At 44.7% G+C, this 20,995-nt stretch overlaps 2 protein-coding genes across 8 annotated transcripts; one reads left to right on the top strand and one right to left on the bottom strand.

The window, feature by feature from the left end:
• Nucleotides 1–539: 539 nt before the first annotated feature.
• On the bottom strand, nucleotides 540–3,161 carry nthl1 (nth-like DNA glycosylase 1). 2 transcript variants are annotated; one of them, XM_011612446.2, is made up of 6 exons: nucleotides 2,577–3,161; nucleotides 2,103–2,341; nucleotides 1,855–2,025; nucleotides 1,600–1,759; nucleotides 1,380–1,485; nucleotides 540–1,049 (listed from the first exon to the last, which is right to left on the bottom strand). In XM_011612446.2, exons 1-6 carry the CDS (start codon nucleotides 2,752–2,754, stop codon nucleotides 746–748), a joined length of 1,158 nt encoding a protein of 385 aa, XP_011610748.1. In that variant the 5' UTR covers nucleotides 2,755–3,161; the 3' UTR covers nucleotides 540–745. The 2 variants fall into 2 exon arrangements, with proteins under 2 accessions (XP_011610748.1, XP_029707077.1); XM_029851217.1 differs by having other exon boundaries at nucleotides 2,103–2,494.
• tsc2 (TSC complex subunit 2) lies at nucleotides 2,552–20,965 on the top strand. 6 transcript variants are annotated; one of them, XM_029851212.1, is made up of 43 exons: nucleotides 3,321–3,459; nucleotides 3,615–3,803; nucleotides 3,937–4,115; nucleotides 4,192–4,278; nucleotides 4,367–4,477; nucleotides 4,565–4,712; nucleotides 4,899–5,016; nucleotides 5,100–5,148; nucleotides 5,914–6,039; nucleotides 6,140–6,213; nucleotides 6,301–6,427; nucleotides 6,661–6,804; nucleotides 6,883–7,020; nucleotides 7,095–7,198; nucleotides 7,324–7,405; nucleotides 7,724–7,879; nucleotides 7,975–8,094; nucleotides 8,366–8,488; nucleotides 8,572–8,678; nucleotides 9,169–9,331; nucleotides 9,460–9,582; nucleotides 9,658–9,792; nucleotides 9,912–10,101; nucleotides 10,211–10,304; nucleotides 10,381–10,483; nucleotides 10,636–10,730; nucleotides 12,188–12,328; nucleotides 14,299–14,460; nucleotides 14,590–14,748; nucleotides 14,991–15,103; nucleotides 15,349–15,591; nucleotides 15,811–16,038; nucleotides 16,632–16,721; nucleotides 17,945–18,102; nucleotides 18,491–19,071; nucleotides 19,206–19,284; nucleotides 19,377–19,463; nucleotides 19,553–19,739; nucleotides 19,816–19,955; nucleotides 20,052–20,130; nucleotides 20,212–20,303; nucleotides 20,373–20,471; nucleotides 20,546–20,965. In XM_029851212.1, the coding sequence occupies exons 3-43, from the start codon at nucleotides 3,981–3,983 to the stop codon at nucleotides 20,711–20,713; spliced, it is 5,658 nt and encodes a 1,885-aa protein (XP_029707072.1). In that variant the 5' UTR covers nucleotides 3,321–3,459; nucleotides 3,615–3,803; nucleotides 3,937–3,980; the 3' UTR covers nucleotides 20,714–20,965. The 6 variants fall into 6 exon arrangements, with proteins under 6 accessions (XP_029707071.1, XP_029707070.1, XP_029707074.1 ...); XM_029851213.1 differs by having other exon boundaries at nucleotides 3,678–3,803; XM_029851211.1 differs by lacking the exons at nucleotides 3,321–3,459; nucleotides 3,615–3,803 and adding an exon at nucleotides 2,552–2,653.
• The last annotated feature ends 30 nt before the right edge of the window (nucleotides 20,966–20,995 follow it).

Genomic DNA, 20,995 nt, shown 5'->3' on the forward strand with positions numbered 1-20,995 from the left:
AAAAAAAAAGTCTGTGATGGTGAATCCTCGAGATGTGAGGAACCCACTTTATTGGTGACCGTTCCACGAATCCCACATGGTGCCTGTAAGGGCTCCACGTCCCAGTCAGCCAGTGGACTGAGCCACTCCACACAACCGCCCGGCAGCAAAAGATCACTTTGCTTCCCTGAATTTATTTTGGGTCGTTTTAGTGGAGAGCAACAGGCTCTTAAAACTGGCAAACAGTGACATCTGGCGTTCTGCGGAGGAACTTCCCAAATGCGCTACGCTGTTCACCTTGTTCACTATATTTCATGTAATTTTTACTGTAGTTTTGGAGATCTGTGTTAGAAACTTTTGAAACAAGAAAAAACACACTTCTCCGGCCTTCTCCCTACTATCCAAAGTAATTAGTCGGGGTACACTTAGGCAGAGGTCATGTTGGTTACTTCCAGGGAGACACAGGTTATCTGGGGTTTCTAGTCCACTCAGGAATCATCTGTGGTGCTCATTTGCACCAATTTCCCGTGTGTTTTGTGTGCAGTAAAATCAACTTAACAGGCAATAACAAATTTTTAATGTCATTTAGTTATTTTACAGGCTTTTGCATGAATTCTATGCTGCTGACTGTCATTATATAATGATCAAACACAAAAATCCAAAGAAACATTCTTAACGATGCTGTACTATTTACAATCATTTACATCAAGGTTACATTATAACAAGGTTTGGTCTCTGCTCAGGCAAAAAGTGACGAGCCAAACAACTATTTTTGCCTTTTTGGCCTCCTCCTCTGAGGAGCGGGGGAAAGAGGGGCTGGCGATGGCTCTTTTTTTGCCCTCGTTCTTCCACCGTATTTCCCAGCTGGTTCAGGTTCAGCTTTTGTTTTAAATGGTGATGTCGGACTCTGGGACCGGGGGGATCCGACTTTAGGCCTCCTTACAGGTGAGTTTTTGTGGGCGGAAGGGCAGTCGTGCTGGTTGAGACACACAGAGCACAGAGGGCTGACAGGAAGACAGACCTGTTGTCCGAAACCCACAAGCAGCCAGTTGATTTCGCTCCACAGCTCCCTGGAACAGAGCGAGATTTCCTTTAAAATCCACATTATCTTGTGTTTTGGGCCATTTGGAGCCGCACCGAAACAATGTCGCTAACGTGAGGAAGGACACGGGAGATAACGCAGGGGTAAAGGGACACTGTTGCACTGTCAGTCATCTTGCTATTTATTTTTATTTATCCAAGGTTTCTAATTTGTAGGACACTTTTAAAGTACATAAACTACATTTCAAATAACAGAACCGATTTCTAAATATATTTACACCAACTAAAAATGCTAGTTTCCATGAAAATCAGATGTGCTGCATCAGGTCATGTTTAATGATACTGGTTGCCATAGTTACCTGGGGAGCCACTCTTCCAGAGATTTCCGCGTTTCCTCCGGAGTCTTTGTTGGTTTCTTGAGCCAGCCGAGTCGGTTGGAGATGCGATGAACATGCGTGTCCACGCCTCAATGAAATAAAGATCAACGTCGTGAGGGATGTGTTGAGATGTGACTGCTGTGCTTTTATAACACAGAGGTTTTATTCTCATGTGTCCCACGATCTAGATTTACATCCATACCAATGCCAGACACCTGATCCCAGGCGATGTCCATGGCCAAATGAGCCATCTTGGGCCCCACTCCTGGAAGCCGGACCAGCCCTTCCACACTGTCTGGGATGTCCCCTCCAAATTCTTTCTGCAGCATTGCTGATGTCAGCTTCAGGTACTTCACTTTATTCTACAGAGGGTTTTAGAAGGTAAAAAAAGATTCAGGTATTTTACTAAAGAAAGGAGAGAATCACATTTTCAACGGCGGAAGAGCTGCCGGTTTACCCTCCAAAAGCCAACAGGGTAAATGAGTTGTCCAAGTGTTTCGTCATTAGTGGCAAGAATATTTTCCACCGTGCAGCCATGAGCTCGCAGTTTCTGCATAGCTGCCGATGTCACCTGGTCTTTAGTTTGACTGGACAACATTAGAGAGACCAAGACCTGGAAACGCTTGACCTGAGGAGGACAACCAGACATATACCTCTGAGCTAGAACTCAAATTTTGAAAACATACACAACCTAAACACACCCACGTGTGCAGGAGCGTCTGCATCGTGGCATTTATCTGCTCCCATGTTATCTACAGGGGCATCACGGCCGCTTCTCATGGCTCGAATGTTTTCTAGTTGTGTCTTCCAGCGTGGAGGTTCCCAGGGCTCCGTCTTTAGCTGTGGCATGCTCCCATCTTTGTCATATTCCACTTTCAGCTGTCTCCTCCTGCGACTGTGCGAGGACAGGGTTGGAGCGTCCGTTTCTGGTTTCAGTGCATTACCTGAATCGGCACCAGAAGCAAAGCACAACACATGTTTACAGTGCAGATTTGCAAGACAAAAAGTGCTTATCGATCTGGTATACATTCCACTGTTATATACAGTGATTGACAAATGGACAACCAGACAAGTTCTATGGAGGCCACAGCCTCCACCTGTTGGAAAAGCACAAATTGTAACACATTATAGTCACAGGTGTGCTGTGTTTTCAGGATTGTTCATTTCGATAAACATTACCTGAGATCTTCGCCTCCTCCTCCTCCAGTTTCACTCCCGCAGAAGAAGAAACCAGATCGTCTTTCTCGGGCTGAATGGTGAGTTTGGACTTGAGCGAGGTTGCAGGTTTATGGGCAGCATTTTGAGCCCCTCTTCGAGTGACAACAGATCTGCTTTGCGCGAAATAATGAGACGTCATTACGAAACGCTAGTTTTCCCTCCAGGACCTCGTGCTACAGTGGAAGCGTCAGACTGTCGCGAAGTTAGCGTCGCATTCGTAGTCAGCCGAGATGTAAATAAAAGAATAGATTATGCGGCTCAACTCCCTCTTATACATATAAAAAAATGCCATCTATTTCCTTTACTTTCATACTTGAATACATATTCCTTGACAGCTAATTAATAGCTTGAAAAACTTGCTGCATTTGCCTCTTGAGTTGAAAAAAGAAAAGAAACCCCATCCATAGGAATCTAAGTTTGCGACCTCGGCGAGAAACCAGCTTTAGCATCACAATGTATCCGGATAGCTAGCTGATACTTAATGGATTCGTCAATAATTTGGAATTTTAGTGCATATACAACATATGAAATTATACAGAAGTGTTGATTCAGGGAAGTTTGTAATAAGAGCCGTGGTGTCTTTTGCATGAATGCATTTGTAAAGACATAGCCACAATTGTTGCTTCGATTAGCTTGCTCAGAACTACATTTCCCATCAGCCCAGCAAACGTGTTTTTATGGGAAGTGGCTCTTTCATTACCGTGTCATCCGGTTGAGGACTCTAGGACTGAACCTGGGGGAAGGGGCTTTAAGAAGCAAACAGTTATTTTTAATGTACATCCGCATACAGTGCTGGCTGCCTGTAAACATAACTATCAATGAAACACTGCTCAAGATTAAGAAGGTTAGTCGAGTGGGACTGGTAATGTTTTTTTAAGCTATCAGACCTAGAATGCCATAGGGGAGTGCTAGCCCAAGACATACAATGTACAGCTAACGGTCCATGACCGGAGCTATCCTGTTATCTTTTGCTCAGTTTTACCTTGTTTGTGTTGTTAGGTGATTGTGAATGTAATTGCCTGTTGTCGGAGACCACCTTGCACTGCTGTCAATCCTCAACAGAACAGTTGCTGTCTGCTGAGCTCTTGCCCCTCGATCTGTCAACTCCACATGACAGCAAATTCTCCAAACATGACCACTGTACATATTTACACCCTAATAGGCGGACACTGAACTCCACTGCTGCACGTAAATGCTCCAAAAAACCCTATATTTGCCAGTGTACTAGCTTAGCTGCATTATCTTATAAGTATTTTGCAATAATCCTGTGTGATTCTGCAGCACAATGACAGATTTCCTAAATGAAAGATGTTTTTTCCAGGTATAAAAATTTATACAAGACTGTGATTCAACATTCATCCAACAATGAACAAGCAGTCAAGCAAAGAGAGTCTCCGGGACAAGGTGAAGGGGATCTTTGGATTGGGAACGCCACGACCTCCAAATAAACAAAGCGACAGCCGATCGTCAGAGTTTATCATTACGTCTGACATTATCAAGGTGTGTAGAGAAAAAAACTCATACACACAAACGCACCAATGTGATGTTTTGTGTACTAATTATGGTTTGGTTGCAGGAGCTCCACCCAGACTGCGGCCTGAGCAACCGGGTCCGTATGTTGAATCAAGTATGTGACCTTGCCAAAACGAAAAAGTTTGAAGAGGTGAGACCAGAATAGTTGATAAATCTGATACTCTGGCACACAAGGTCCTTTAAGTTTGCTAAAATCTCTGTGCACGCATGTTCCTCAGCACGCAGTGGAGGCAGTATGGAAATCCGTGGAAGACATGCTGTCTCCAGAGCAGCCACCTGAAGCCAGACACGCTGTCCTGCAGCTTCTGAGGGCAGTCATACAGGGGCAGGTCTGAAGCCACTTAAGGAAATTAAAAATTTTAATCTAGTTCGGGCTTTGCTCCCTTCTTCACAGTATAACGTTTGCGCTTTTATAGGGCGAGTGGCTCGGCCCACTTCGGGCTTACTTTTTCAAGGTGATCAGGGACTACCAGCCATGCAACGAAGACCTCTCTGATAGGCTGGAAGTTTTCAAGGCTTTAACTGAAAACGGCAAAGACATCACATACCTGGAGGAGGACATAGGTATATATATATAAAAAAGGGTCACATGAATTCACATTTGCACATTTCAGAAATTAGTCAAGATATGTTAATTGTTTTTATTTGTAATTATTTCATTCTTTCATATAGTGTCTAGTTTTTAACCAAGCTACCAGGGACATACAGCTTGTCACGACCGGTAATGTTTTTGTTTTTCCTTTGATCTAGCACGATTTGTCCTCCTCTGGATGGACATAGGACTTACATCTGACTTCCTCCATGTACTTGTAAATCTGGTAAAATTCAACAGCTGCTACTTGGACCAAAATGTCTCCTCCATGGTCCAGTAAGTCAGATAACTACACATTATAGTTTTACTTTCAGGGAAAAAGTCTTATTCATGTTTTTGCTGGGCTGTATTTTCTGTAGGAATATTTGTCTCCTGTGCAACAGAACAACATCTTCTACTGATATTGAGGTATACTTTAACAGCGATGCTGTATTTTCATTGCTTTTCATCAGACACTGAATTAGATATTCACAGTGACACAAACATTAGTTGCCCAACTGCATTAAAATGTTATTTTGTTTAGATCTTAACTGCCAATTAAGGATAAATATCAGTCTGTTGATTATGGTGATTATGGAGTTTTTTGCAATTGCAGCAGAATTACCTCCCACTTTGGGGAAAAATGGAGATCTGAAACCTGAACCTACAGCATTTATTTTTAATGGCACATAAACTGCAGCCATTACCATTTATTTGTTTTCTAGTCACTTGAAGCAAATAATATATATTATTTGGGAAGGTAGTTAAGTCTGTTTTGTACCAAATAGTGCAACTAACTCCTGCTTTGATTTCCAAACATCTGAATCCATATTAACTGCTGCTGTCAGTGTTTCTATTATTGAGTAGTGAAAGTGGTTTGGATTTAACACAAGACTGCACTCATGATCGTCTTCAGTATGTTATTTGTAGGTTCTGGAATTCTGTTCTCCTTTCACCTCTGGTTTGAGTGCATTTTAGGGTGCTAAAGGCATCTTCGCTTAGGTCACATCCGGTTGTTGTCAAGGGCTATCAACTATGGTTATGGTGTTTTAGAAGTAAATAAACCTTTCAGATGAGAGGTAAAATGTTGCCAAACAGGGGAATAGAATTCCTGTTTCCAGGACTGAAGCAACAAACATGGACTTTCTGGCTGAGAACCTCCACTAACCTGTGTCATGACCTATATTTGTCCAGGTGGCGCTCCAAGTGCTAGATGCTGTTGTGTGCTACAACTGTTTACCCTCAGACTCCCTCACCATCTTCATTATTACCCTTTGTCGTACAGTCAATGTGAAGGAATTCTGTGAGGCTTGTTGGAAGGTGAGAACATACTGGTTTTTATTCATATTTAAGATAAAATTTGAAGGAGCAGATTCGTCAATACTCCCTGTTTCTTTTCTTTTTGTTGTTGTTTCTCCAGCTAATGAGGAAGGTATTGGGGACTCACCTTGGTCACAGTGCCATTTACACCATGTGCCGCATCATGGAGGAAAGGTAATATCTCCCTTTAAAGCAGCGGTAGCACATTTATATCCACGTATCTTTACGTTTTTTTTCCCAACAAACTGCACCCTTCATTAGGGTGTACACGGAGGACGCACCATTGTTAAGAGGAGCCGTCTTCTTTGTTGGAATGGCACTATGGGGTGCACACAGACTCCCTGCCCTTAAAAACACACCTACACTTGTGCTACCATCTTTCTATAAGGTATTACGCAGACACATGTACATGCATGATGTATATACAGTACATCTGAGTAATCAGTGTTATTAAATTGGTATTAAGGCTTCAGGACATAATAATTTATTATTTCAAAACACTGTGGGGAATAAATTTGTCATTTAACAGTTTTTTTTTTTCAAGTAAAAACATGAAAAATGCCTGTCTGTATACCATTGTCAACCATTTTAATGTAAATAAACTTGATTTTTGCAACTTAGGCCATGTCCAGTGCCAACGAAGTGGTGTCCTATGAAATCGTCCTCTCCATCACCAGACTCATCAAGAAGTATGGCAAAGAGCTACAGGTGGTCACATGGGACATCTTACTGGGAATCATTGAGAGACTCCTACAGCAAATCCAGGTCTGCATAACCACTCAAAAGTGCAGCCGCAGTGTAAAAAAGTGTTCCTTTTGTGACCATATTGGCCTGTCTTTACAGACCATAGGTAGTGCAGAGTTGAAGGCCATCGTCTATGAGCTGTTGACCACCGTGGAGGAGCTGTATGAGCAGAACAGTTACCATGGTTCAATGGAGAAGTTCTTCAATCTGGTGGAGAAATGTGCTGACAAGAGACCTGTGAGTGTTGTCACAGGTGGTGCTGCATACCTCTGTTACCTGTCTGTTCCTAATGCTGTGTATCTGTGTAATAGGATGCATCGGTGCTGACCCTCATCTCATACAGAGCTCAGTCAATACAGCCAGCCAAGGATGGGTGGATTCAGAGTCTCCATCGCCTCATGGACAAGTTCTTCAGGTCAGCCAGAGTTGGTGGTTCTTAATCACAGTTGTCATCAGACATGTTTTTTAAAAGTTTTTTGTTTTAAATAACCTCGTCTTTGATTTGCAACAAGCGTCATTTTGCTGTCATTTTGCTGAAAGGAACGAGTCTCGAACTGTGATAAGGATCAAAGTGCTTCATATCCTGTCGTTCGTGCTCAGCACCAACCGACAGCTCTATGAGGTCTGTGTGATTACACTCAGCGTCACATGCAAGATGGTCCGTGACCGCGAAATACATGTTATATTACAAGTGCAAATAATGGCAATTAAGATAAAAATGAGTTGTGAAACCCTAAAAAGACATTTTCATTACTATTACTACTGCTATATTCAGAGGCATCGAGCTACATGAGCTACAGATTCACCCAAAACCCAAAGTAGCCTCTAAGTTTGAGGCCGCTGCTCTCGTTCACCAGTTGATTAAAATAAATCAGTCATAGCGCATCATGTAGATTTTCTGATTCAACTTCAACATGTGTGTTTGTGCCATATTTTCCAGGACGAGTTGATTGAAACCGTGGTGATCCCTCAGCTCAGCGGGATAGCTGAAGATCGGGATTTGGCTGTCAGAAAACAGGCTACTCAACTACTTGTGGATCTGGCTGAGGGCTGCAGCACACATCACTTCACCAGCTTGCTCGACATCATCGAACGAGTACACGCTCACTTCAGTCGCATCCATGAAGTAACTTGTATGTTTCAGCTGCAATGATCTCTTTTATTTTTTTTTCCCTTTTCTCTTCTGTACAGGTGGCCAGTCGCTCTCTAGTGTGTTCGGGATCTCTGGAGATGCCTGAGCGAGACCCCACAGCTGAGTCTGCTATGGAGGATGTCAGAACTGCAGTTCTGGGCCTGCTGGAAATCCTGCAGGTACCCACACGTGTTGATTGGCACAAATTGAATGAAGCTTTAAAAATGCGACAGAAAGTTACTTAATTTTTAGAGTTACACACTGGTCACCAGCTGAGAGAACATGTAAATGTATAAGATGGCCTTGTAACCATTTTGGGACTCACTGATGACCTGAATTATTGCTGAAGGTCAGAGGTCATTATTTAGTCATGACGTATTAGTAAAAATCCCCACGAGTCCTGTTTGGTGTTTATTGAATGCATGCATTAATCTCTTTGCACCCTTGCAGAGCAAACTTTACAGCCTTCCAGCCGTCCACGCCAGTCGTGTGTACGAGCTGCTTATCAGCCACTTGCAGCTTCACTACAAGAACAAGTACAGTTCAGCTATTGCCTCTAGTATTAGGCTACAGGTAGGGAAGGCATCTTTGTTCTGTTTGGTTGATTTGTCACTGCGATGTCCACCGATTCATTTCAACATTTGTGGTTCGTTCAGGTCTTTGACTTCTTTCTGATGATGCGAGCAGACTCTCTTCACCGTATCGGAGTTCCAAACAAAGACAGAGCCATGAGGTTCAGCCCTTACTGCTACTGTGACAATGGGTGAGCAGGCTGCTCTGCCAGCACCTCTGAATCCTTTATACGTCTTAATATCGACTAGATTTCACCTTTTGTAAGTGTTAAATGATGTAATCAATTGCAGGTTTGAGGGGCTTGTCGTTAAATAGTGAGGCCTTCTTGCAGTTGTGATGAATAACAAAAGCGACTCCTTGTAATAAACATTAAATATAATTTTTTTTCCTGCTTATATTTACTAAATATACAGCAGTGCAAAGATGTATTGACTGTAGATAGTGGTTGAATTGAGGATAACAAATTTAAAGTGTACAAGAGTGTAAAAAATACCCTTTTCCTTAGACTGGTTTTGGTTACCAAAAAAATCAGTTCTAACACAAAATGATATGCTTGAAAATGTTGAATAGACGTAATGGATAAACAATTTTTGCTTTTTTAGCATTCACCTTTTGTCCAAGCCAAACATCCTGCAAATGTGTCTCTCATTGAATAGCTCACTGGTAGATGTTGATTTCAGGGAGCCAGAGAAGCGAGGGGGTGAAAAGAAACCCACAGGTTCAACGTCTCCCCCGGTTGGCAGCCCCGCTCCTCCACCGGCTCCCTCGTCTTCAGGCTCAGTTCGTTCGGCCTTTCTGCCCTATGCACCCGCCTTCAACGTCCTACTGCAGTGCCTCAAAATGGTATGCACACCATTACTGAAAACAATACTCCCGCCTTTTTGTTATTTCCTGTACGTAAAGGCATCAGTAAAGGACACGGCGATTATTTTAAACACAATAAATGCTAAAGGTTTGTTTTTCTCCTGTAGGAAACAGACTGGAAGGTGCTGAAATTGGTTCTTGACAAACTGCCCTGGATGCTTCAGTACAAAGTGCTGCTGCTTACTTCCCCCTGCAGCTTGGACCATCTTTGCTCCACGCTCTGCTGCATGGTAGCGTCAGCGGGTCTGAACGTGTCGTCGGAAGCCTTCCGGATATCCCTGACGTTCTTTTATGTGTGGTTAAAGGTGACGGATCGGCTGATATCGGAGCGCTTGAAGAAGACCCCCGAGGGATTTTCCCGCACTGATGTTCAGTTGGCGGTGGTTCCTGTCCTCACAGCAATCACCTCCTACCATAATTACCTGGAGCAGTCCAGACAGGTAACAACCCCTTGCTTTTCAGAGCAACGTAGCTGCACCGCCAGTGTCAGCGCTGACGGTATTTTACGAGAGCTTGCTCGTCCGGGATACTATACAATAATTAACTTTCCCATCTGCAGAGGGAGCTGGTTCAGTGCCTTGAGACTGGTCTCATTCACCGCTGTGCCAAGCAGTGTGTGGTGGCCCTAACAATGTGCACAGTGGAGATGCCCGATATCATGATCAAGCTCCTCCCGTCCCTAATGGTCAAGCTCACCCACATCTCTGCAACCGTTGCCATGGCGTCTCCCATGCTCGAGTTCCTCTCCAGTGAGCTATGAACTCCATTCTTTTTTTTTTTTTTACCCCGTAATATCACATTTCAATTCTATGAGTTGTAGATGAAAATATTCTTGTGTGCTTTTGTGTGTCTTGATAGCTCTGGTGCGCCTGCCTCATCTCTATGCCAACTTTGTAGCAGAGCAGTATGTCAGTGTGTTTGCCATCTCTCTCCCCTACACTAACCCTTCCAAGTAGGTACCTTTACCCCAAAAGCATGTATTCCTGGATGGACAGACTCCCCTTGACCTTTTTTTCCCTGCTGTCTAGGTTCAACCAGTATATCGTATCGCTGGCCCACCATGTTATTGCCATGTGGTTCATACGCTGCAGACTTCCCTTCCGCAAGGACTTTGTTCAATACATCACAAAGGTGCCTGTTTTTTCGATCCCTCTTGGTAATTCAGCCGAACCACAATTTTCCTCGGCTGTTTTTCGCGCTGCCACATTTGCGTGAATTCCTCTGAATGACCTTAATGTTGTACGCGAGGCCCAAATGGTTGTCTTGTTTTGCCTTTTCAACAGGGTTTGCGCTCCAACGCCCTGCTGCCATTCGATGACAGCCACGAGCAAAGTTCTTTTCGGGCGAGGAGCACGAGCCTCAACGAAAGACCTAAGAGGTAAAAGCACGTTACATTCTTGCGCTGCGGAGAATCACATGACGACTGCGACACGCGCTGACCATGTTAGACGTTGTTATGACGGGCTGGGATAGCCAAGGAAAAGAAGGACCTGACATAAGTGACACTGGCATTACAGTTGCCATGGTGATCACTTCCCTTATTTCTTTTCATTTGTTTTTTAATATTCTGTCCTACAATCATCTTAATTAATTTACATTATTTTTAATTAGGCTTTGACACAATAAATCAGACACCTGTGTAATAAACACAATCTTTTATATTTTATACATTAAGAAATATTCATATTCGTCGTTACCACATTCTAAAGATCGTCATGAACAGGAAACAAAGCTGTGCTTTACAAAGCGGACATTTGGCCCAGTCTGAATCTTCTGGCAAACTTCTTTCCCATCCCAGCTTTTTTCGTTACTTTTTCTTCATGCGTTTGTAATAAATCTTGTGTTGTGCAGTTGTGTCCATTTTTAGTAAATGACAGATCCAGCTTCTGCGTATGTGCCTGTGTCCTCCTGTCGTGGCTGTGTCTGATCCCCCTCAAATCATTAGAACTCCCCTGGCTCCCATTGCACTCACACTTTTTTGGAGCAGCTTTATTGCTGTACTGAGCTTCTCCTTGACTTTTTTTTCTTTCTTACAAGTTTAAATTATTTTGCAAAATTCCTTTACTTTAAAATATCAATATTTTGCAATGGCAGCTGGTGCGATAATGGTCTCCTCCCCCCAGGGTTTTAGTAGGCAGGCAATTTGACAATTCTCAACTGTAAACACCCATTTTATTTTTGTTGGACAGTTTAACATTTAAACTGTCATAATCCTGTGTTAAATCCACCTACCTTATTTTAGTTGTCCTACACTAGTCCTTGGCTTTTCTATGTACCCGTATCTGCAAAATAACATTTATTTTGTGTCCTCTCCCTGAAGATTTTTGACATATTCCTTTCTAATTATCAAACACCTTTTATCCTCTGCTGCAGCTTGTCAGACCTTCAATTGAGTTGATGTTTTAGCCTTTTTTTTTTTCTTTTTCTTGTAATCTGATTTATATGGTTGACTTCTGTTAATTTTCCCCTTTGTTTTTCTTTCAATTCTTCATTTGACCCCTCTCCTGCCTCCTGCGGTTTGGTGCTGCGTTGTGATTGTGGTTTTGGGGGTTGTTCGTGTCATCCTGGATCCTTCCTGCATTGCTCCTGGCCCCCCTCCTTTCCATGTGACCGATGCCCTTTGACCTTTGTGGCCCTTCCCTCTGTACCCTGCCTCTCCTCTGTGTGGCCCGTGACTCTTGGTCCCCTGCTCATGTCGGTCTGGTGCTTGGGTGACGATACCTTCGACCACCTCCACTCATCACATACTCTCGCTCCACACTCCCAAACCATCACCACGTTAACACCAACCCGGGCTCATCCCACTTTTCCCTTCAACTACCCATCACCGCTCAGTCTGCGGGCAGCAAAGGTGGTGAAGGCAACAGCAGCTGTAACCAATAACAGCAGCTCACCAGTTAAAGAGCTGAGGGACCTGTCAGCCATGGACGCTTTTCGCTCCCGCAGCATCAGCGTCTCTGAACATGCGGTTCGAAGGTTAGGAAAAATCCTCTGGGTAACCGAGAAAAAAAAAAAATCACCACCGACACTACCACAATATTTTGTTGCTCGCTCCATGGGGTGGTTGATGGGGTGTCATGTGGGTCCATTGGGTGGTTTCCAGGGAGTGGGTGATGCATGCTGAAGGAAGATTGGTGTTAGTAGTGAGCTGCTTTCATACACGTGCTGTTCACATTTTGTCATGTGGTGTTTTTGCATGTGGCGCTTGCAGAAGCCATTGATTCTCGCTTCAACAGTATTTGCCTTCATTTGCAGTTTTGTGTGTTCTTGGCTTGAATTGTCTGTTATGTTTGGTCTATTTCTGAGCATTTAATGGTGGAGTGGATAGCATGCGTATCCAACTGGAAGGGCACGTCCTTCTGAGGCTTTGTTGGGTTCAATCATAGTGCTGCATTGGTTGCTGGCTTTTCCTTTTTCCGCTCCCCGAAGATGTTTGTATGACTGTGGAACTGTGGGGTTTTAGGCAAAACTACAGTGACTTTATTTGATCATGTAAAAGTCATTATACAACCTTATTATCGCACTAACTTTTGTGACGCAGCGTAGCATATGTTCCTCTCATTTCATCAGAAAAGATAGTTGTGGAAAATATTAAAACTCTGGACTGCTCCCATATACAAACATTATGTATCTGAGCTTTTAAGCAAGACGATACATACTCTGAGCAACTCTTTTCTTCACCTTTCAGTTTGTGCGTGCTTTGCTGATGGATGTGTAATCAAATGATGCAATTGACACGTCGCTAAATTCAGCGTTAACTATTTCTTACACCTCCTGCCCGACAGGTGGCGGTAAAAGCCCTTTACAAAGGGAACCGTGCAGCTTTAATGCAGGACCTGCTTTAACTGCTAACTCGGTGCAGATCTGCAATTTTGGTTAAAGATTGTTCTCTTCAGACAACACGAGCTTTTTAGGGCCGTGATACTGAGGCTGGTTTTCAGATTTAGTGATGTCCTAAAGTTACAGTTTCTTATAAAAGACCGCAAGACATCACGACTCAGTTTTATTGTTGAAATATGGAACAGAGAGAGTCTGAGTAGACCTGAGAAGTTCATGGACACACACTGGGACCTGGTCCTCGTGGGCAATTTGTCTTCCATACACGTTTTATATTTTTAACAGATGTACACGCACATTGTTAGCTGGAATCTTTCCACTCATCCCAGTTTGAACACTGAAATTAATTTCACAGGGAAGAAGTTGTTTTTTTACTAGAATAAAACCTCCCTCAGGTTTATATATTAGTTTTTATCTAATTCATAAAAACAGTCTGCTGGTTTTTGGCATCTTGATGGCAGGAAGGCGACGCCGCTGGATGTTAATGCTGTTGTTTTTTTTGGTTTGTTTTCATTTTTTTGGTAAAATTCACGAGCCAACCCGACCTCTATTCTAATTGATCGGCCTCAGAATATCTGTAGTCCCAGAACAGAGGATGCTACCAGGATTTGTGATGCACTATCAGTATGCAGAGGAACAGGCAGCCATGATGTTGTGCTTTAAAACCTCCCAAGTAGTTTTAACCAAATAGTGATGAAGTGATGTGGTTGTGTAAGAGAATTTAGTGCGCAATTTATTCACACACCATCCAAGTGTTGTCTTTCATACCATTAGTTTAGCTACCCCACTTATGTGTCCAATAAAGAAAAAACCCTTGAGATTTACTTTATAAATTTATGCTTGTTTCTTTATAACGAAGAGAATTAACCACTGCAGTATCTGTGATGAAACCAGTGTGTCTGTTTATGTGCATGGACTGACATGCACATATGAGCTTGCATAGCAGTCAGAAACCCGGGCATTGGTGAGTGGCATTCCTGTGTGATTCTGCATGTCTATGCGCATCCGAATGTGCATGTCTGTTTGTTTTCAAATGCATCGGGGGGCTCTTTCCTCTTCCTCCTCTGCCCTCTTTCCTATGCCGTAACCGTTTCTGCTTCCCGGTGTAGGATGCACACCTCCACCACCACCTGCAGCCTGGGCTCAGCCGACGAAAACGCCGTGACCCAAGCGGACGAGGGCCTGAAGACTGTTCATTTGGAGCTCACAGAAACGTGTCTAGATATGATGGCGCGATACGTCTTTTCCAACTTCTCTGCCCTGCCAAAGAGGTTGACCACTTTTTCTTCTATAATAAGGCATTATTGTTTTTTTTGTTTTTTTAAACGGTCATTTCTGAACCCGGATAAAAACATGATGTATGTTGCATGAACCTTTCGCTCTTTCATTTGTACTTCAAGGTCCCCCATCGCTGAGTTCCTTCTGGCAGGGGGTCGCAGCATGACCTGGCTGGTAGGCAACAAGCTGGTGACCATAACCACTAGTGGAGGTGTCAGAACACAAGCGCTGCTCGGCCTGGATGTGGTTGAACGCTTGGGAGGAGGAGGTGAAATGACAAGGTGACGCACCTTGTTTTGACCTCTTATCGAAGAGGCTTCTTCAGTTCTAATTCGTATATATTTCGAACAGAAAAAGCCTCTTGGATAAACTATCTATACCAGTTATGCAGGTGATCGATAGTAAAATAAATAGGGAAGTCATAGCTGTGTGACATACATACAACTGTATTCCTAAAGAGGTAAGAAGAGGTTGTTTTTTTGTTTTTTTTAAACCTGTTTCCTGACGTTCCGGGTTCCTATAGGTCGGATCCATCACTGCACACCCGGCTAACCAAAGAGGCTCCAGCCAAGCTTGAGTCCCAGTCCAGCCAGCAGCAAAGCAGAGCCACGCGCACCAGAGTCCGCTCCATGTCAGGTAACAAAGCCTCCTGATGATCCCTTGATCCACCAACTGCTCTCATTATTTTACAGAACTATTTTTTTTGTCATGAAGAGATGAAGAGAACTATCTAAAATGGTGTAGGGTGGTGACTATAGTCAGCATCCAGCCACAACCTTTTAAGCGCTAATAAGATTGGTATATAACATATTATAGCCTTCTTGAGATGAGAGGTGATGTCAGGCGGCTCCTCCTCCTCCTCCTTCTTCTGTCTGGCACAGGTGGCCATGCTCTTCGGTCTCTTCCTACTCAGAATCTCAGTCCTCTTGTGTCACCCTCTGAGGGAGAACTGGCTGCTCCACTCTCTGCCTCTACTGGTCCATCACTGGACGGACTGGGCCCCCCGTCCTCATCTTGCCCCACCCCGAATGCTCCCCCGCCCCTCAAAGACAACCCAAGTCTAGCGGAGTTTGTCCCCATGCTCACTCAGGGCTGGGCCGAAATCTTCATACGGAGACCATCAGGTAAACAATCTGCACCAAGAGTGTGTCCAAGTTTGAGTGTGTGTGTGTTGTTGTTTGCGCTTCTATTTTCTTTTTGGGGTTAATCTTCTGTTAACATAATACTATTAAAACCAATTTAAAAAAAAAAAAAGAAAGTGAATTTGCACTAGATCAGCCGTTGGCATTTTTATTTAGAATTCGATAAAGAGGTTCATTGTTCCGTACACTCTGTGATCACAGGCAACACCAGCTGGCTGATGTGTCTGGAGAATCCTCCAAGCCCCTTTTCCTCCGAGCTTGGCAACATGCCGCTGCAGGAGCTTTCCAGCGTCCTTATGGCCATGGAGGGGGTGAAGGAACCTCCTACTGAGACGGCCAGCGCTCCTGCTAGCACTGCTGCTCCTGCGCCGACGCTCGTCTCCGAGCCCCCAAACCAGAGACCAAATGTGATCCAGCGCTCCAACACTGGTGAGGCACTGCTGGCTGTGCGAAAGCCCTTCAAGCTGGGCTAAACCGTGTGTTAAAATTCAGCTCATGGAAATGTCATTATGGTATCAGTCGGAGATGCAGCAGTCTATCTGGAATGTTTAGCTCCAAGCAGGAAATCATCGTCCATCTTATACGCATTTTATGCATGAACACGTCCATCGTATCCACCCGACTGCTCGTTGGAATGGACTAAATCAGGAGACAAATTGATTGTACTCTCTCTCAAACTGGAGATGATCATCAGCCCAGCTTGGATTCGCTGGATTGGCTTGGATCATCAGCCATTACCTCATCAATCTGTTGAGATTCCTATGCTTTCATCTTCTTTCTTTTATTTAATCTGGGCTAATCTGCCTCTCCTCACCATTTCCCTCATCCATCCTTTTTCTCTCTCTTCCAGTCATTCCATATTTTCCCATCACCTTTGAGACTTTTCCTCCCGTGCTTACTTTGTGTTCACATTTTTTTTTCTTTTTTCCCATCTTTACCACTGTGCTGGTTTGTGATTGGCCGCGGTGTGTTATGCGGCAACGTTTGCCACCCTGACCTGTCCATGGACATCCCATATGCAGTGGGTAGCTCTCTCTGGTCTCTGGGTTCGGGCTGCGCCCCCCCAGGCCCTTCAGCCCCTGGCAGGCTGCACAGGAGCATTTCCTGGGCAGGTACTGTTCATCACGTGTGTGTCACCGCTCCACCCCTTCAGAAAACCCCTGGTTTCTTCTCACTTGTACAATACAGTGGTCTCCCAGCACAAACTCGGATGCATTCAGTCGTCACTCAAAGTTCGCTGACGCACATAATGCTCTAAATTCAAATCGATGTAGACGAGCCAGAGCTCGACGTACCGTTTTAAACTCTGTGGGGCCTCAGCTTAGCGTCAGGAGTTTGCTTTACTCTTGTCAGGTTAATGTGAAACACTCATTAAGGCAGCAGACAGTTTTTTGGCTGAGCAAAAGTTCCCCAAAGAAATAATTAAATCCCATCTTTGTGCAAGACCATTCTGCATGAAACTTGTGCAAGTGAGGGATTTTCTGCTTGATTTATCAATCGTTAACCTGCAGCGGTAGCCTACAGCACTAAAAATGGATCGATTTCTTGATTCCTGCAATTCTTTTTGTTTGTTTGTCCTGTCGTCATCATCATCATCATCTTCAGCCGTGACACTAAAATAACTCCCAGGTTGATCTTTCAAGCTTTGACCATCAACTGTTGTCAACAGCAAAGCCCAGACCTCATCCGACTTCTGCCTTCCCTCACTGACAAGTGGCGTCTCTTAGTCTTCATCTACATTTTCCATCAATCTTTTTTTGTTTTGCCCCCCCCCATACTGTTTCTCCATAACCTTTGTTTTCCACCTTCCCATCATTCATCTTCCATTGTTTTGCTTTGTTTTTGTCCCTTTTCTTCCTGACTGTGCTGGTTGTTGCCAGTTGAGTGTTATTAGGAAGTTGCGGGTCTTTGGGGCGGGGGGGGGGGGCTGGTCTGGGCTGCTGTTACAGGAGCTGCAATGTGTTTGAGCTGAGATTAGCAACAAACACATGCATGTCATGGAAAAACGATGCAGATGGATCAGTGTTCCAGCTTTTTGTTGACCTGTCTTGATCTTAATCCCTCTGTTGGTCTGTTAAATTTAATCAAAGATCTCGATGTTCATCCTTTGCCGACTGTTTGATCAACACGAATGATGATAACATCGGTTTGACCCGCTGCGCATTTCATTAGCAGATTTAGGCGATATCGATGTGTGCAAGTCATCTACTGACAGCTTGTATACAGTAGTTACTAACACGTCGTGGGTTCCAAGTGTGCACGTTTGCATGTGTGTGTGAGATTTTGTTTTTGTTCCATGTATCCACCTTTGACCCTCCTGGTTGTCCTGCTGTAGACTCTGTGGTGGTGCTGGAGGAGGGTTCGGGTCTCTCCGCAGCGCAGCCCACAGCCACTTGGGTGGACAGCGACGAGTTTGGGCCGGCGAGCTCGAATCCCATTTACATGTCTACAGACAAATCCACAAAGACTCCTCCGTCTGGAACGCTCAGCAGGGTAGGTACTCGCTGCAAAGGTGGAATTGTTAAGCAGACAGAGAGAGAAACCGTAATACATTTTCACAGCTCCTTGTCTGGCACATTTCTGGCCTTTTGTGTTGTGTGAAGATGTGTTTTAAAGTACTTGAATTTGCTGCTTAGTTACGTCCCACTTGGGGTGAAAATACCAAACATTTGGACTTGAGTTTTGAAAACGCCAGCTTGTCCTTTATTATATAAATGCGAAACAGAGCAATATCACTGAGATCATCTGTCATCTGTACAGGGAACTGTGCTGGAAACTCTAAAACATTATCATGTTAAATAGAATTAAAATGAACTAGTAAAGTAGTAAAACTTTAGTGGTTGACTGTACCATTCATTGATCCTTCTTTTCTCTCCCCCAGTCTTCCTCAACCTCCAGTCAGGACGAAGAAAAGTCAACACTGGAGGAAGTGAGCGAGGGCGCAATTCCCATTGATAACCCCAACCTTGGACCCTCCACCCCAGGCAGTCAGGGGCCTGAGCTCCCCCTCCAGACCCACACCCAGCCTCAGGGACATGGGCTGAACAAGTCCAGCTCTTCTCCTGAGCTCCAAACCTTACCTGAGGCCTTCTCCAAAGCAGCCATGGAGTCTGAGTCCGCTACTGGAGATGTGTCATGGTCCAGAACACCATCAGAGGGCAAGCCCCCACCCCCGCCACCCCATCTCGAGAAAATGGAGGGGACCATAACAGACGCTAATGGACTCGAGGGTCACGGGCAAGGAAGTGAAGGCCCAGCTGCAGGAGCAGGAAGGATGAGGTTGGAGTTTCCAGCAGCACCAGTACAACCAGGACCAATCTCCCCCAGCGGGGGCCACCGACCCCGGGGGCACACAATCTCAGTATCGGCCCCCTCCAGAAGGGAGAGGAGGACAGACAGAGACTCGTACCACAGTCGATCAGGGCCAGGCAACACGGAGAAGATCGCTGGTCTCAGCCCCAGGTATTCCAAGATGGTCATGACAAAACTGTTGGCCAGTTTAGCTTCATGTGGCGCCTCAAGCCTGCTGTCCAAATGTTCCGGAGACAGACGTATGACACGAGGTTTGACTGATAGTTCTTTTCTTTCTTCCTCAGCTTTGTCTTCCTCCAGCTCTATCACTCCCCTTTCTTTGGAAATGAAGCCAACAAGCCGCTGCTTCTCCCTAAAACACAGGCTAGTTGATCCCTGGGACCTGGAATTTCCTCAACCGAGTTAGATTTAGAAATTTTAATCCTTTTCTCCCCTCCTCTGACTCTCTGTGGTAGGTGATCGACCGTGCTGTGAAGGTTCTGGACCAGATGCCTCCATACGACACCCACAAGATCGGCGTCGTGTTTGTAGGCGCTGGTCAGGTGAGGCCGACGGACCGGATCTCTAGCTCTGATAACCACAATCACCTGCGAGTCGCCGCGTTTCCCGACCTCTCTCGTCATCTTTTCAGGTCAACAACGAGGTCGCCATTCTATCAAACGAGTACGGGTCAAACCGCTACGCTGCCTTCCTGACAGGACTGGGCAAATTAATCCACCTGAAAGACTGCGACCCTGACCAGATCTTCCTCGGAGGGCTGGACCAGTACGGCGATGACGGAGAGTTCACCTACTGCTGGCACGATGACATCATGCAGGGTGACACAACCCCATTCCATTCGTGGTCATAACCTCGCATCTCAATTAAATAATTAATAAACCGATTTCTGCGCAGCCATTTTCCACATCGCCACACTGATGCCAAACAGAGAGAGCGACAAGGGATGTTGCAATAAAAAGCGACACATTGGCAACGATTTTGTTATTGTGGTTTACAATGACTCTGGAGAGGAATACAAGTTGGGAACCATTAAGGTACACACACACACACAAGCGCACACAAAGTGGTGTCTGGAATTCTTGCAATCTGCACTTTAAAGCCAAACTTGTGTCCTTTCTTTCTTCTGTCAGGGGCAGTTTAACTTTGTAGAAGTCATTATCAAACCGCTCGACTATGAATGTAATCTTGTGACTCTCCAGTGCCGCAAAGGTAAGCCGCTGTCTTCGCCTCCTCTGGTTGTGGGATATATTTCCACTCGTCTTATTTTCTTGCCTTTCTCCTCCTTTTCAGACCTCGAAGGTTTGGTGGACACGACGGTAACAAAAATAGTCTCGGACCGGAACCTTCCCCTGTTGGTCAGACAGATGGCTCTCCATGCAAACGTAAGACCCGCCCTCTTTTTCAGAAAATCACGCACTCCAAGTCCTCGCTGCACTTTTTCCTCCCTGCAGATGGCCTCTCTGGTGCATCAATTTAGAGCCAACCCCTCCGACGCATACGCTTCCAAGTGGCTGGCCAGACTGCGACACATTAAGAGGATCAGGACCAGGGTAAAAAAGAAAAGAAAACACACCAAACACTTGACATCACTGCTGCCAGGGTATTAATACAACTCTGTGCTCAGGCCCTGGAGGATATTCAGTCCCGGCCCACTCCAGGGATCTCTGTGACACAAGGACACAGTCAGCAGAACAAGTCGATGCAGCAGAGCACCTCAGCAGGGAACCCAGAGGTCACCGGGCAGAGAAAAAGACTGGTGTCCACAGTGGACGACTTCACCGATTTTGTTTGATTTGCATTTGGCGTGGACACAGATGATGAGTTTCCTGACTGACAAACCAATTTGGACTTTGGTAGACTAAAAGCTCAATTTGTGATAAGATGTTAACAGTAAATTTATGCTCCGAAAAACCAAAAACCCACTTACGCTTTGCACCCTGTAGGTCTAATCAATGTTCCAACTGGAGACGTACAGAACACTACATTTGCAAGCTGTGTGTGTGTAAATACATGTGTGGAATTAAAGGCGAAGCTGAGAAAACAAGCACCCGAGAAGGTTTTATAACGTTTGAGC

Source organism: Takifugu rubripes, chromosome 17 (assembly GCF_901000725.2).
Source record: "Takifugu rubripes chromosome 17, fTakRub1.2, whole genome shotgun sequence".
Taxonomy (NCBI): Eukaryota; Metazoa; Chordata; class Actinopteri; order Tetraodontiformes; family Tetraodontidae; genus Takifugu; species Takifugu rubripes.